This window comes from Protopterus annectens, chromosome 4.part0 (assembly GCF_019279795.1).
Source record: "Protopterus annectens isolate FY-2018-M chromosome 4.part0, PAN1.0, whole genome shotgun sequence".
In the NCBI taxonomy this organism is placed as follows: domain Eukaryota; kingdom Metazoa; phylum Chordata; order Ceratodontiformes; family Protopteridae; genus Protopterus; species Protopterus annectens.
Genome location: NC_056733.1, coordinates 188,971,746 through 188,984,345, shown reverse-complemented (window position 1 = coordinate 188,984,345; position 12,600 = coordinate 188,971,746). Strand labels below are relative to the sequence as shown.

Below are 12,600 nucleotides of genomic sequence, written 5' to 3'. Positions count from 1 at the left end.
TAACCATTTAGTCAACTGATGGCTTTTGGTATTTATATGGCAGGGTGTTGGGTTGATGACAAGGATCCAGTCTGGTATTGGGTGGATCCTGTACACCAAATGATGATTGGTTTAGCCCTCCTGTTATGGGTGGTTAGGTCTGAACATTTTTGTAAGAGGGAGGGGGAACAGCCTGGTCAGGCTGGTGGGCAGAGAAGAGGGATAGGTGTGCCTTCTTCTGTTCCCCATCTGGTTTTTGGATGTTCATTTCAATAAATTGGAAAGGAAAGTGTGTATTTGGAGGTGGCTTGATAAATAAGCAAGCAGAGGTAAGGACACTGCTTATTTGGTTGGATGTTAGCTCAAGTGGTAAATGAAATGAGTAATGAGATGCTGCTTCATAAGTAATATAAGTGAGCTGAGGTAAAGATGCTGCTTATTTGGTTGGATGTGTAATTCAATAATTGGTAAATGAAGTGAGTGGTGGGAAGCTGCTTCATAAGTAAGTGACTGGAGGTATGGATGCTGCTTACTGGGTCAGGATGAGCAAGGTCACACTGTCCTGATTAACATTATATTGATGAAGATGCTGGTAAATGAAGTGAGTTGTGGGACGCTGCACTGCTTCATATGTAAGTGAGTGGAGGTATGGATGCTGGTTACTGGGTCAGGATGAGCAAGGTCACACTGTCCTGATTAACATTACATGGATGTTGATCTTGGAATTCAATCAGCTATACTGTATTTCAGTTGTATTAATAAATATTGGCTAACAAAGTTATGTTTATGGAAGTTTAACTCATTACATCCAAGTGACGCCTCCAGGTGCATCTGCAGTTACCTCCTCCTGCTCCTCTAGGCGTCAAATATTACTTGTGCATATTTGCATTAATAATTCCAAAACTATGCTACATACAAGGTTTAAAAATATTTTATCTTGAAACATACATGATGGCAAACACAACTGTATTGATATTTGACCTTGGTCAATGAGTATTTGTTAGTATTGTAAGGTGATAATTTAATTTTTAAAGGTGCAGGCCACACCCACTAAGAGTTAAAGGTACATACTCAAAATAGTTGTACTGGAGTCTTCAAATGTCATTCAGTGTGATGTGTTTATTGAAGAGGACTGGGACAAAAACGCTTAAGAATTATGGGAGTACTAAACGTCTAGGATCAGAAATATTACTTATTTCAAAATATCCAGTAAAGACATTAAGAAATCCATTGTACTGGACAACTTTCACAGGGTATCCGCTAAGAATACTAAAACCTAATTTTCATGACCAGATGTGGTCAAATCTTTAAAATTCTCTGATCAAAATGGGAGTCCTAGCAGAAGTTATAAGGATGGGATGATCCACAATTGATGGAGTCAATATAGCAATATATGCAGATTTCCACAAACCTACCAAAATGTTCAAGCGTATGTGGAATAAAAAACAATTTTAATGAGCCACAGAAAAGTAATGTTTAGTGCTTTCATTCCACTCTATTGGAACTTTATCAGAACAATTAAAATAAATCCAGTCACCAATTTTATACACAAATTCACCAATAAAAAGCCATCCTAAAATCACATGACAAGTCTAAAAACTTTGCATTCATTTTCACAATTGTTTCTACATAAATACATCATTAATGTATGACATAGTTTTTCTTTTTCAAAATAGAAGTTATCAAACATCCTTCATTTAAATTAGGTGGAGCCATAGCTTGTAATCTGATTTGCCATCTTAATTCTTCAGTATTAAGATGTTTATCCACAACTTTCCCTTGTGTATCCTTTCTTATTTGATTAAAAATCAGAGACCCAAAACAATAAGCTGGGTTCATTGAAATGTGTTTATATAATGCACTGGTAGTTTTTTATTTTTAATGTCATTCATATGTTCATAAATGCGGTCCTTTAACCGCCTTGAAGTCTTGCCCAAGTAGTATGCCAGGCATTGTGAACATTGGGCTAAATATACTAAATTCGTAGAAGTACAATAATAATGTCCCCTCACTTTGTATTCTTTATCTCGAATTTTAAAACCTTCACTCACAATAATATTATGACATTGTGCACAATGTCCACATTTATAAGTGCCCGGTCTGTTAGATGAAATTTTATGATATTTTTTGTCCTCCAAAATCTGCTTTATAGACCTGTCTCTTCTATAAACTTTATTTCTAAAGGCTTTCTAAAGGCCTTACTTTTGTACATTACTTACAACCTCCTGAGAGATGGTATAAACAGCTTCACAACCCCTCCCCCCCTGTAGGAACTGGTGCTAATGTCCAAATCTACACCAAAGTACCATACAAGCATTTATATAAATGCCTGGAATCAAGAACACCTGACAGGACAAAGTCATCCTCCACAAGGTAGACTAAACCGGTCTTGTGGACATCTACAATAAAGAAACTATATAACAAAAGGAAAAAATTGCGTCCAGGACCAAGAAGGAGCAGGTGCCCAATTAGAGCAATCTCTCTTTAGCCTGAATAAGCACTAGTGAAATCCTCTAAAGTCAACTTCGAGTCCAAATTGACCACATCTACTAGAGAAAATCACAAGGCCTTCTTGTATAGTACTTTGGTGTAGATTTGAAAAAAGAGGTAATTGTTCCCCTCTACTCGACACTCATTAGTCCCATTATAGAGTACAATGCCCCTTTTGGAATGTACCTCACAAGACATCTGCAGCAGCTGGAAAGGCCACAGAATTACCTCACAAAGAGAATTACTGGCCTCAAACAGATGCCCTACACTGACCATCTCAAAAAACTCCAGCTTTACTCCGTAGCATATCGCCTACTCTGAGGTGATCTCTGCCTAACATATAAAGCTATGTCAAACCCAGAGCTGTTGGACATGCTACACCTAAATAAATCCCAATCCCTCTGAGCTACACACTCTAGGGACCTAAACTTTGTTATCACAATAAACCGGACATGCTGGAGGGATAGATTCCTGTCCTAGAGACTTCCCATACTCTGGAACAGGCTACCCATCTATGTTAAGCAAAGTTCTTCATTAGCACTTTTCAAGAAAAATCTTGATGAGTGGATGAAATAGGAAATACACCCGAAGATCACTTCTGTGTCTCTGCTCGACAGTGGCACAGGAAAATAACTTTCTTGGGTGGTGTAAGCCAGGGAACCTTGTTGGCTAGGCTTAAGTAGGCCCTTAGGCCGATAGCCTAGTACCTACCTATGAACATATGAACCTATATGTCCGCAATCTCAAAGGAGGTACCCAGATCTGTTCAGAAGTGGTGGTCAAGGACACCACATACACAAATGCTGCAGATATAGTCAACCTACTGGCTGACAGATTCAGTGAAAACTTCACCCCTCTGCCCCCCAACCAGTAAATCAGGACATCCACAGTACCTGTCCCCCTCCCCTTATCTCTAGGGAACAGGCCATCACTGCCCTCGCAAAGGCAAACATCCAGCTGCCATGGGACCTGATAACATCCCAGGCTGCATCCTACATGAACTCAGGCAGGAACTTGCAGCACCATTAGGCACCCTATTCACTGAAAGCCTGAGTACCGGCTTTTTCCCCACCGAGTGGAGGACAGCCACTGTCATCTCTTTACCTAAAGGTGGACCATCCCCTGATCTGGGAAATTATAGACCCAGCAGCCTAACTAGCCTGATCTGCAAGGCCATGGAAAAGATTGTTATGAACCTCATCAACAGGGACATTGGCAAACTCCAAACACTTGACCTCACATGCTTTGGCTTTGTCAAGGGGAGGTTGTGTCTGTTAAATCTGGTCAACTTCTTTCAGACAATCACCACAGATGAGGGGAAGATAGTGCACACCGCCTACCTTGACCTGGCCAAAGCATTTGACACTATTCCACACTCTGGCGTAATAGGTTGGGAGGGTGGCCTAATGGTTAAGGTGTTTGCCTTACAAACACAAGGTGCAGGGTTTGAGTCTCACAAGGGATAATTGGCTAGGCTTAAAATGGCTCGCAAGGGCAACTAGCCTAGTACTAATCTATTAATCTATTAATCTATTAATCTATTAGATAAACTCTCTCAACTAGGCATCAATCCATACATTACCAGATGGGTAGCAAACTGGTTCACTGATATAATCCACCTAATCAAAATAGGGGAAGCTACCTCAAGCAGTGGAACCATAATGAGCGGTGTATCCCAGGGATCGGTCTTGAGGCCTCTGCTATTTGGGATATACTTCTCTGAGGTGCAGGCCAAAACCAGTGGGCTATGGTTGACCGAGTTTGCAGATGACTGCAAGCTGGGTGTGGTCATCAATTCCCTAAGTAATGTAGATGTCCTCCAAGAGGGTCTCAACCAAACAATTGACTGGTGCCAAAAACATGGCTTCAAGCCAAATGCCAACAAATGCATCACCATCCCCTTTAGGGAGAGTGATGTCCCCACATATTATCACATTAATAACAATGTCCTAAGCACGCAATCAGTTGTGAGGGATTTGGGCACCCAGGTTGATAGCAACCTGACTTTTGACCATCATGTTGCTTCCATTGTATGGAAAGCTTTCTACATGGCCCACTTCATAAGTAAGGGTATCTCATCCAGGGTCAAGGAGGTCATAACATCCCTGTATTCTTCCCTTATAAGTCCAACTATTAGGCATGTACCTCACAAAGCACATGCAGCAGCTGGAGAGACTACAGAAGCTCCTCACCAGGAGAAGCCAGGGCTTCAAACATCTACCCTACACAGATAGGCTAACATCCCTGTTGCCCTACTCAGTTTCAAACAGACTCCTCAGAGGTGACCTCTGTCTGGCAAACAAAGCAATCTCAGACCCTGCCTTGATGGGACTGCTGCATATCTGCAAGTCAAGCTCCACTTGAGTAACCTGCACTCACGACCTCAACCTGATCTGTGACATTAATAGGACTTATTGGTGGGACAGATTTGTGTCACAGAGACTCTCGCATCTGTGGAATAGACTCCCTCTCCACATCAAGCAGAGTACCTCATTATCCCTTTTTAAGCGCAACCTGGATAACTGGATGGGAAACAGAAAATACACCCCTGGGATTCCATCTGTGTCCCTGCTGGATGGGGGCTTTGGATGCTGACTTGTCTAAACATGGGCTAAACTCTTGGCAGGGTTTATAAGGGCCTCAGGGCCGATAGCCTAGTAACTTCCTATGATCTTTACATTATTAAAGGATACATATTATGTTCTCTCTGAGCTTAAATATGTAGCAGGGCCTTACAAAGTTAGTTGGAAATATTAGAAGGTTGAATTTTGTTAAAGGCCTAAATTATATGAAATGAGCAAATGTTGCATAACTGTGCATAAAACTTGCTTTATTTATATATACATATGAATAAATAAATATGATACGTATGGTATATCACCATGAGCATCAATACCCTTTTTCTCATTTTATCCATGAGATCAGGGTGTCACATCAGTAATGATCATGACCTAGAGTCACTATCTTTCTCTATATATGTGTATAAGTATGTATATGTGTGTAAATACATATATAGATAGATAAATATGTACAGATATTGATGTATAGTGTGTGTGTAAAATGTATATATATATATATATATATATATATATATATATATATATATATATATATATATATATACATATGCATGTATATGTATCGGTCCCTATCAGATTATCGAAGTTTCAAAACCTTGAAATTCACATGGTCGGGACAATATAATCAAAGTTTTGAAACTTCAAATATTTTGAATGGAGATCGTGGTACAGCATGGAATGGGAAATTTACCCTTTTCCTGCAATATAGTGCAAGTTCAGTGTGGGTTCATTTAATTAGCAGGGGGTATGGGGGGTGCAGGGGGGCTTGCCCCCTGCAAAAAGGTTAAAAATAGAATTTTTTTGTTTTTATTTTATTTTTTGCTCGAAGTTCTGAAACTTTGAACCTATGGTCTCAGCCATATGAATTTCGAAGTTCCAGAACTTCGATAATTCTAACATAGATCCGTATGTGTGTGTGTGTGTGTGTGTATAAATATATATATATATATATATATATATATATATATATATATATATATATATATATACACACACACGTATATATAATGTAAATAATCAGTATTAGTGTGTTGACAAGTCAAGTACTGTAGAAACCCAGTCAAATTGAAAAAAATAACCAGTGTCCTGAACCATGAGGAGCTTAAAAGTACATTTAATAAGTTCCAAAGTTGACAAACACTTCACATACAGTTCTGTAAAATCTAAGATATGTAAAATAAAATAGCAGGCTTCCTCAGGTATGTAATACTAAATTAGGAATCTAGAATGCTTTAAATAGGTAAAAGCAGTCACATAATGTAAAAAAGGTCATATGATATAAAACTCATGTGATATAAAAAAATCACATATTCGCTTAGAATCCAAGCACTAATGAATATAATTCTGAAAAAATGGCTACATAAAAATGGATGCATAAAATGTATTGAGTTTACTGTAGCAAGGTATCGTTATAAAATTGTGTATAATATAAACATTGAAAACATGCAAAATACATAATTAGTGAAGTCAATGTATCTGGTTATGGAGATGCTTTAGATGTATGTATATATTACTATTGGTCACTTACATTTTGTTGAAACACATTTAATCTATTAAAATGGTTGTACTTACCTTTAAATGAATCTCTCTTTCCTTGAATCATTACTGATCAAAGAAGAAAAGAGATTCTTTTTTCTGATCAGTGAAACAAAAGTAAATTTGAAAAAAACTGAACACTAACTTCCAGACATATTTATAGCCTCACTCATGTGTGCTAAATCTAACCGTAACCTATCCCTGCCCTTGACCCCAGCATTACACAATTCAAATATTAAATAACCTTTCCCTAACAGTACCATTATATGAACCGAGTATGTCTATATAAAGACTTAAAAAGTCATGGAAGCTGAAACACTTGATGTCCTGAAGCAGTCATTTGCATATATCCCATGGGCCTCCACTACAGGAGGTTTTAAGGTATCACACAGTGAGAACTCTAGCTTGTCTGGGGTTTCCCTTAGAGTTTTTCTGAATGGTTAATGGTTTGTCTGTCTGTCTGTCCTTTGTACATTTTGGTTTGGTATATCTATCTCTCTCTCTCTCTCTCTCTCTCTATATATATATATATATATATATATATATATATATATCTGTGTGTGTGTGTGTGTGTGTGTGTGTGTGTGTGTGTGTGTGTGTGTGTGTGTGTGTGTGTGTGTGTATATATATATATATATATATATATATATATATATATATATACATATATATGATTCCCATAAGCATGATCAAACTTGGTTAATGATGAATAAAACACAGTGACAAAAATAAGATCAACCATACAGATGACCAAATTACCTAAACATTAAACCTTTGAAGATTGAAAAAGGAAAACAATTTCCTTTCCCGATCTTTACACTAAACCACCACCCCCATAACACTAGCTTCCAATTTGTTTGAATACTAGCAGTGTTACAGGAAGCTTTTTTTAAGGTAAAGTGTTAGGTTAGGGTTGGGAGCAGGGTTAGAGTCAGGGTTTGCACATATTAGTGAGGAGGGCAGGGGGGTTTCATATGAGAGACTGTGGAAATGGATGGCTCTGATCTACTCACCTCCCCCAGGATATGCAAGCTTATCCTTTATGTGTAATATCCAACAGACACCTAAGCTACTGATCAAACCAAGGTCACCTAGGTACTAGTCAGGGCTTTATGTCTTTATACCAAGAAAGCTGGATGTTTCCAATTTGTTTTTTCACATTAGATGGATTTTTTATTTCTTTGTATAAAATTTGTCTAACAAACTTATGCTTATATGTCTGACAGACATTAAAACATCTCATAAAAAGTATAAATAAGCAACAAATTATTCTGCTATCTGAATGTAGAAGTCTTTAGACTCTTGAGTTGAATGTAAATGTTTTGCAGTTTCCATCCATTCATTCAGTTCTCCATTTGTACCAATAAGCAATTTGATTTTAGTTACAGTGCACTACACATTTGTTTCTTTTCATGACTGAAACCAGCAAAGGGGGCTACTGGCTGCATTTACATTATGAACATATCTAAGTGACAAATATTTTGCTGTGGTATGCTTTAATGACAAGTCAGAAGCAGCTGTCTAATCGATGTCTGCCTGATGATATCAGCACTTCACTCCCTAGGAAGACAAGATAGTCACTGCTACTCCAAACGGATCTGAGTTTGCTGCCATTGGCTAACTGGTGGCAATCTTGGAAAACAGGCACTCAAAACTATTTACAATTGAGAAGAAGGTCCTGAAGTCTCCCACCATCACTGAACACAGTGGCATCATCAGAACATGTACACTAAAAAAAAACTATTCCCACAAGTAATCAGAAACAGAGGTGAAAAGTTACTATTTATGTAGCACGTAATAAACCTTAGCACAACATTGCATCCATTTACACGTGTACGAAAGTGTGTCTGCTCAGTATGGCTAACGTTACCTCAGACAGGTTTGTATTAGTAATAAAAAATAAACTCAGTGCAACAAACAGGACACATATACCACAGGGATTAATAAAAAATGAAAAATAAATAAAAATAAATAATCCTGTTACATTTGTTGTATAAAAGCAGTAAGCAGTGCTCACCCATGACCAGAGCCGGATAATGTAAGGAGGGCACCATTTTCTCCTCAGTATTTCTCTTTTTGCTTTATGGGTGGGACTATCTATGCTCATGGAAGAATGGTATTTATTGCATTAGGGTCTAGGCCCTTCTGCTGATTATATAGAATAAAATGGTGTCATGTAGCTCAGAAGCATACAAAAACAGTTTTGTGTTCTGCATTACAGTGTTGTTATAAAATGCAGCCCTGTAGTGTCATATTAAGTGGGACAATGCACACAGAAATGCAGCCCCTAAACAGTTCACAACTACAGTAACACCGTGTGTTGACCCACATAATTTTGTCACATAAACAGCAGTTCCTGAAAAACTGCACTGCAGTGAATGCCCTATAATGAATACGCAAAGTGTGTTGATATTCAGAGTCTCACAAACTGCCTCACTAGTACAGCATGCCTATTACACAAATTAAGGCATGAAGTTGCATGGAACTGTCCTATACATATGACATTTGGTACAAAATTCAAGCTTTCTTTACAAAGAAATGTTCTACAGTGGACAACTCCGTTAGGATAAAAAAATTGTTGCCAAGTTGTGTAATAAAGCCTTTGTTAGTCTTCACAGGGCTTGTTAAAGTACCACACCTTCCCAGTCCCTCTTGTCCCATTCATGACCCCTTTGGTTTACTAAACCTATCCTTGGCAAATTCAATGGTTTCTCTATTACTGTCATCAATCATCATTCAAACCATAAGCACTGTTGATAAAACACTGGTTCCCTGCTTCATTATCTGCAGTCGGATGGCACCAATACTTGGCAGTCCTGCATTCACCATCCCCACTATTTACCAACACCATTTAGTATGGAGCAACCATCTTTGTCAGATCATTGGTTCCTCTATCATTACTCTCAACCACCATGTGGCATGACACAGCTAATTCTGGTAACACAATGGATCTCCCCTCTGTATGTATAGCATCATGTGAAACGGCACAGTCATTTCTAACAGATTAGTGTCTACACCCTTTTATTCATAGCTACCATGTGGCATAGGAAAGCAAGCTTTCATAGATTAGTGGTTCTTCCTCCTTAATGCCTAATTACCATGCAGTTTTTGGTCGATTAATGGATTGTCCATTACTATCCCTAACCACCATGTGTTATGGGACATCTAGTGTTAGCAAGTCAGTGGTTCTCCTCTTACTATCCCTAACAATATTTTAAAATAAATTGATACTTGGCAGTTTCATGGTTCTTCCTGTTTGTCCCTAATACCGATGTGGTACATCACTGCCATCCATGGCAATACAGGAGTTCCCATGGTCCACTGTGTCCTGTCACCAGGTAGTACAGCCCAGCTATCTGTAGCACACTCATGGCTTCCCTCTTTCTATTCCTAGTCATAAGGTGGAATGGCAGAACTACCCATTATACTCATACAACTCTCTTCAGTATGCATAGTCTGTTACTGCTGGTACCTTAAATAAACCGTCTCATATTCAAACAGCTCTTATGACCTACTCCGCCTAGATCAATGATTTGCATTAATCTTGGAGATGTGCTGACAAAACTTTGCCATGTACCTTCCTTCAAGATCTGAGCAGGAGCAAACCAGTAAGATCCATTATACTTATTTAATTCCTCTTTGTCAGTTCCAGTCTGTGATCTGTAGAATAAATCCATGGCAGAACAGGAGTACCACTTTCCCCAGCCTGTATTGCCTCAGATAGATTGATTTAAGTGAGAGATGGTACAGTGATCCTAACAGCATTGCAGCTGCAGCAACTGAATAAATTATCACTTGGGGGGGGGGGTATAGTACAATGCAGTACAGATCAAGCATTAGGTAAGGGGAATGGGGAAGAGGTTCCTGGTCTTAAGGTTTCTTTACACAGCCACAGAAACCAGGCACTGTTTATGCCTATAAGCTTTATTTACACTAGTATATTAAATCATGTCAGTGCACTATTTAAATTATATACTAGCAGCTACAAAGATAATATCTGAATGTTCACCTGTTACGTTTTCTTTCAGAATGCAAATTTTCATCCCTAGATTCTGAAACACATATTGACGACAACGACCACTGCCATATTTTAACTTTACTGCCAAGCAACCGCTCTCTAAGAAGGAAGACATGGAATTCAAAATCATTCTCAGATCAAGAAAATACATTAAACCAACAGATGGAGAAGAATGCAAACAATGTGGATTATAAAGAACAATGTCCATTCCTGAATGACAGTCGGCCCTTGAAGGCATTCCCCTGTTCAATGCAAGAGAAGCGAGACATAAGGTAGGATACGCAAACTGGTAATATGTTCTTAAAACCTCAGATTTTGGTGAAAATAGATTAGGCAGTCTGAGAGGTTTAGACTCTGACCATGAACTCCAAGCTGCCTATTGGTTTTTACATGTCTTTGGTATTTGTTTTCTTGTAATATTATTTTTGGTACTGCCTCAAAAATTGATGCAGGTATTGTGAACATCATTTTGTGCATTAATTTTAGCTGTGAACAAAAGCCATAGCTGGAGTGTAAGCACGTTCCTAAGGACTTCCCATGTGACCTAAAGTCAGTGAAGTAAGAACAGGCAACTCATTATTCAGCTTTCCTCAGTTAAGGGACAACTGTTGCTATCCCACAAGATTGCACTATCTGCACCCCCCACAGTTATTCATGTTAGGACATACATCATTCTTTCAGAAACATTTGCAGCCCCAACTTCCTTTACACGTGAGATATATGACTTTATTCCTTAGAATGCAATTTTCTTTAACTATAAATAATCCAAATTAAAGAGGAATATTCTTGTTTCATTATTTCAGATCCCTTAGGGATTCCAAAGGGTAAAATAATGGGCATCCTCTTTAATAAGGGGCAGCTGAGGGGTATTGACATAAAGGGCAACTGATAACTATGGACATTATGAATTTTGAAAAATGACATAAATCATACTTCATTGTAATGCAAGATAGATAGGTATGAAGTGGTTCTTAAAAGCAAAATAGCAACCATTCTTCTAAACAAAAGGCTGAGTGGTGTTGTGAGATTCTGTATTACATATGTAAACTATTATTCTAAAGTATTATTGCTGGTGAGCTTAAGTGCATTAGAAACCTTTTCTTAGACCTCCGCTTAGAAGTAGATATTAAAAAGGTAAAAGATGGTATTGAGCACCCCCAAGTTCCAAGCCATTACCCAAAAATCTTTCTCCTCTGTAGGAACCTTTCTCAAAGCATCAGACCTCCTATTCAACCCCAAGAAAACCAAGTTAATGCTTTTTACCTCAAAAGGTTTCCAAAATCAAAAGCAATCTTTTGCCATGAAGTCAGCAAATAATGCTGTCACTGAAACTGCAACTCACAGTAAACTTCTAGGTGTTATAATAGATGACAATCTCAAATATGACTGGCATATGTTGCACACCATTAAATCTACACACCAGAAACTAGGCTCGCTATATAGGATCACTGCATTCCTTAGAGATACTGCAAGAAAAACACTAGACCCACCTTCTTATTGCCAACTCTCTTATACTCTAATCCTATCCTAACAAACTTAAATAATACTCAAAGAAAGGAACTTGCCCCTGATAGAATAAAAAAAAGCTAAATTTGCCAATAATCTCCCTCATAGGACCCACCATTGTCATAGATACATATGGATACATGCTGTAAATCCACTGTATCACACAATAACTAAGATGAAAATATCACAATGGAAGTTATACTGTTTCCTATATATCTCGTTAAAATGCCAATCTGAAGATATGCAACCTTCTACATTAGTGAAAATATATTATCATTATTATTTACTGCTGTTGCTGCATTTAATTACTTGCAGTCTGCCTTGTCCAACCTACAGCTACATCTATAAGCTGCAAAGGAAACTGTACTACACTACAAGTTACTTCCTGTTAGTACATGCCTAACAGGAAGAGATAGTTAAACTACTCCTTAATTCATATAACATACACTAGCCAGAAGTAAAATTATGCTACAGCAAACTGAATACAGAAGA

General features: G+C 38.1%; 1 protein-coding gene across 2 annotated transcripts in view; it reads left to right on the top strand.

Moving 5' to 3' along the window:
• The window catches only part of TMC8 (transmembrane channel like 8), an 829,418-nt gene that overhangs the window by 250,452 nt on the left and 566,366 nt on the right, over positions 1 to 12,600 (top strand). For both annotated transcript variants that reach the window (XM_044068180.1, XM_044068179.1), the window contains one exon: positions 10,613 to 10,874. In XM_044068180.1, the coding sequence (XP_043924115.1) occupies positions 10,613 to 10,874 (262 nt within the window). The remainder of the gene's footprint in view (positions 1 to 10,612; positions 10,875 to 12,600) is intronic.